The 4,803-nt window shown below is 40.7% G+C and overlaps 1 protein-coding gene across 8 annotated transcripts in view; it reads left to right on the top strand.

The window, feature by feature from the left end:
* The window catches only part of SFSWAP (splicing factor SWAP homolog), a 116,927-nt gene that overhangs the window by 16,683 nt on the left and 95,441 nt on the right, over window positions 1-4,803 (top strand). For all 8 annotated transcript variants that reach the window (XM_019507063.1, XM_019507065.1, XM_019507062.1 and 5 more), the window contains exon 4: window positions 2,408-2,493. In XM_019507063.1, coding sequence (XP_019362608.1) covers window positions 2,408-2,493 — 86 coding nt within the window. The remainder of the gene's footprint in view (window positions 1-2,407; window positions 2,494-4,803) is intronic.

Raw genomic sequence — 4,803 nt, 5'->3', positions numbered from 1 at the left:
GCCTGCCTACGCCCTGCTTTGGGCCCCGCCGGTGCTGGCCCTGGGACACGGGACCAATGTCCCCAGTGTCTTGGGACCAAAGACATTGGGACATTGGTCCCAAGGTAGTGACCAGGGGGTGGGGCACCTGTCCATGCAGCCCTTGACAGGCTACTAAAACTGGGTAAGCAGCCCTCCACCCAAAATAATTGCCCTGTTCTAATGTGTACTTAAGTAGTGACCTTACAGAAAGTAGATTTTATCTTCTCTTTTCAAAAGGTACATGAATTAATAATAGAGCCAAATAATTGTAATTAAAAACTAGCTTAAGTTTTTTCAATATAAAATTGAACCTTGGTGTAATGGCTCACACACTTGGAGATGAAATAATTCTTTCTTTTTTTCCCCTGCCTGCTCTTTCTAAATTTCTGGTTATGAGACTGATGTAATCCTGTCTGTTTAACTCTAAACTACTATGATGAATCCCACTAAACCAAATGTTTGTGAATTATTTACAAAAATAAATATATAATTTTTAAAAAAGTTATTAATATTCACATAGGCAAATAATCAGTAAATTCACCTTCAGCAAATTAAACTTCCAGTTACTATTGTAATAGATAAAATTTTTAAAAGGATATATATTTTTTAAATCCTTGTTAAGTAGGTTTGTTAAGCATGCCAGTATGTCAAATCTGGTGGCAACTTGGTAAAACAACAATCTGTCAAACCTGGTAACAAATTTATCAGTATAACCAACTTTTAACTTGATGCGGGGAGAATGTGAGGTTTGAGTTAGTGGTAAATCAGTGTACGTGACAGAAGTGAATTCCTTGCAGAGTGCTCGTGCCTGCTTCTACTGTACAGTTTCCATTAACTTTAGAGGGATGTGCTTGTATGTACAGGGGAAAGAGTCTTTTTTGTGTTCAGGCTAAATTAGGCACTGCTCCTGCAGTGCTTTGCATGCTGGCAGACACGGGTGTCCATGCAGAAACTCTACTGAAGCTTGCTACTTATGAGCTCCTGTGCTACTTGGACTACTTGTGTGTATGCAGGGATTATATAAAATGGTTGCATGAGACAGCAGGAGACTGATATGACCCCTGTCATCCCTCTAAGTGTTAATGTTGTTGACAGTATGACTCGCTAAAGGATCCTCTAAGCCCCTGGGGGGTCACGCCAATGGGGGCTGTTCACTGCATTGACTGTACCAGGTGAGGCACAGGCCATTAGGCTGCGTGCTGTGCAGATGTTCCTCTCCATGCTCCCTGTTGTACTGCACACCCATGTGGGCACACCTCCCCTCCCCAGTGCAGCACTGTGCACCCATGCCCTACCCCTGGCAACATGCAGGTACGATCTCTCCCGCCCCTTCCCCATGCCCCCACATAGTCCTGGACTCATCCTTAGCCCCCTGTGTAGCGCACCATACTGCCCAGCACCCTGAGGCAGTCAGAAGGAGGTGGGGGAGAACCCAGAACAGTGGGGGCAGCAGTGGCTGAGCAGGAGCCCACTTAAACTCTTGCAGGCCGCAACTTAATCCCTGTAGGCCACCAGTTGGACAGCCTGTTTTAGAGCATTTGGCAGGAAAATCTCTACCTACTAGTCCATGAAACGTGTCCCTTAATTTTGGAAACGCTCTTTTTTTAAACAAGTTTTTTGGAAATGCTCTTGTTTTAAACAAACAAGGTTTTTCATGGTACAAGATGCATCTAAAGCAGGGGTGAGCAAAATGGCAGATCTGGCTGGCAGCTGGACTCCATTTCCCAGAAGTTCCTGACCATTTCGCTGCAGCCAGTTTCCATGGAGACCCCAGCAGGGCTGTGACAGCATGGGACCAGGTTTTCCATGGAGCCCCAGCAGCACTGGCGGGATGCACTGCTGGGCTGGGATCTTGTGGTGGTGACAACACGATCCAGAGCTGGGGCAAAGCTGTGATCTGCCTGCATGCCTTTTCCTGGGGCCATGGAAACAAGCTGCAGCAACATGGGCAGGGGATGCTGGGAAATGGAGTCCACCGTGGACCCGATCTGGGCTGTGGGCCAGACTTTGCCTGTCCCTGATCTAAAGTGGTTTGTGATCTAAGACCTTTTAGTTAGTAGTGGAAGAAAGGTTACTGAGTTCCTAAGATACTGGATCTTGAGATCATTGGACCTATTGCATGCAAATCAGACCTTGGGCCAAGTGTCAAACATAAGGAAATTCTACTGGGTGGAAGGAAGTAAGATTGTAATTACAATGACTTGGGTCCAGCACCTTTAGGCACATTTCTTGTAGGTAGTACAGAAACTTGTCATAGCCTCGTAGTTAGTGTTCTCATTTCTTGAATTGTATGTGGTGATTCATATTCCTTATTTGTGCTTACATATTTGTTCTGTATTGCAGCTTTGTGGTTCTGTACTAGAGTATTTCACTTTGTTTACTTTAGAAACTACTCAGACAGAACACGTGGAAGAAAATGAAGAACCTTTCATTGCTCCGTTGGGACTGAATGTACCTTCTGATGTGGAACTGGTATGTATGTATAATTTTACACGTGTCATTGTAATTTTAGACTGTTCTTGGACTTTTGCTACACGGTGTTTGTGAATTTAAAGTCTAACCAGCTGTTCTAAAATAGTGGCTAAATTTGAAAGGATGCAATCAAGAGTTCAGAATTAGACTGGTTATTTCTAACTTACTGCATTCAGAAAGGTGCAGTTTTTATTGTAGCCTAACTTCAACAGCTCTTGAAAATATTTTGGGGAAAAAATGTAGTTATTCCTGACGTACTGTACTTTGTTAGAAGTAAATAGCAATCCGTGCACACGGCTAAGTATCTGTAAAATAGTAATTAGTAAGTTAGTTTAAAGAAGAGCATAAAGACCTTCCTTGTCCTAATGTTTTATTACCTGTTATATGTGGAGCACAAAGAAGAAATCTTGATCAGAAGTGTACTGCAGTTCAACCGATCAAATAAAAGGGAAAACAATTAAAATGGGGGTTATAAGAGAAACAAGTGACCCTTACATAGAGTCATACTAGAGATTACTTCTGGGAAGGAGAGAATTACAACTGATAATTTCTTGGAGTTGCATAATAATGTTTTTGGGAACTTTCAAACTCTAGAAACTCTTTTCAAGGACTTCTCATTCTGTATTATCATTAGCTTTTGCGCTTGAAAACAATTAGCCTATCTTCTTGGCAGTTGATTCAACTCCTTTCCAGAAATATTTCACTGACACAAGGTAATGTTGATGCCTGAATACATTGGTATTTGTCTGAAATTTCAGATGTTATGTAAGTAGTATGATTCATCATTATAAATATATCTGTTTTATGGAATGTTGTGCAAAAGTTAATCTGAGTTCTTAATTGGAAAAGGTTATTAGAACTCTGGGAATACAATACGTGTTAGTACATTAGCTCCAGAAAATAGACTGTTGTTGTACAATAACTTATTTTTTCTATTAGATATTCACTGAAGGATTCCGACCTGTTTAATATCCAGTGGCATGTAATAGAGCTAATTGTATTACAGATCTTAAACCCCTATTTTTTTGTTTGAGTTGTTCTTAATATTTTATTGATTTCATGTGCCTAATCCTGAATATTCCTATGAGATCTTTGAGTGGTAAAGCATGTGCAAACTGAAATTTATGTGCACTGAACATTAATTTCTACAGTGCAGTTGCCATCACCTTCAGGTGATTATGTAGTCTCCATTAGTAATGTTGATGATTGAGACATGAGAGAGAATCAGCACAGTAATGTAGTATTTGAATGGCAATTACAGGAGTCAGTTGGTAGTGGAAAACAGCTAAAATCCAAGGCAGCAGTAACTGTTTTGTTTTCTATTAATAGAAAAATGACATTGTTTTCAAATTTGGTTTCAGAGTGCAATGTGGGACTGAAATGTAGTAGTCATGTAACTGTTGACCTACTGTACACATGTAAGAACAAAAATGCAAATGAGCATATTTGACCTTGAATTTGTACCATTTGGGATTTTTTTTTTAGATGAGCTTGTATATCAGTGTATGATCTTGGAATTTGCACCAATCATGTAAAGTAAATGCTTTCAGTTATGATATGAATTGTATTTTCAGCTTGACTGATGTCTGTTGGGGATCCTATCACATCAGGTTTTATTTTCCTGCTAATATGATTCTTTTTTCCCCTATTAACGTGAAACAGAGATACCAGCAAACCATTCTGATCACAGTTCAGCCTCTTCAGTCTCTCTATTTCTCTCCCTCCCTCTTATCTCTGGTTGACTGGAGTTGACCTGCTAGAGGAGGCATACAAATAGCTAGTGGTGGTGGATCTCCAGGGATTACATAAGAGTTGAGATCAGGTCTCAAATTGCTGATATGACCCAAGAAACATTGACTCTCCCAAAAGCAGGTTTTCTGGTTTGCCAAGTTAGCTCACATTTTAAAAAAGGAATTTGAGTTGTTACAGGCTGTTCCTTGCAGTTAATTTAAAAAGCAGCTAGGCTGGAACATTTTGCCAGAATAGCAGAAAAAGGGGTTAGATGGCATTTAGATAAATCAGATATTTTAAAGTATGCAGGCCCAATGGACCGTTGAAAAAGTAAAGACCTGGTCAAAAGCTGGTGTGTGTGTGTGGGGGGAGGTGTTATGTTGTTTTTTTTTCCCTGAGAACTTGTGGAAGATGACGCAGGGATCCTGGTTTTCCATGAGAAAAAAATCACAAATTTCTGATTAAAAATCCCAAAATCTGTGGTTAAAACTAAATGCCCTCTACAGCCCTGTTGGTGTTGCTCACTAATCCCCCACAACTTCCCAGCCCTGCATGTGCCCCCTGCCCCAACATGCACTG

This window comes from Gavialis gangeticus, unplaced genomic scaffold (assembly GCF_001723915.1).
Source record: "Gavialis gangeticus isolate Ggan-Ray unplaced genomic scaffold, GavGan_comp1, whole genome shotgun sequence".
Taxonomy (NCBI): Eukaryota; Metazoa; Chordata; order Crocodylia; family Gavialidae; genus Gavialis; species Gavialis gangeticus.
This window is presented reverse-complemented; position numbering and strand designations above follow the sequence as displayed.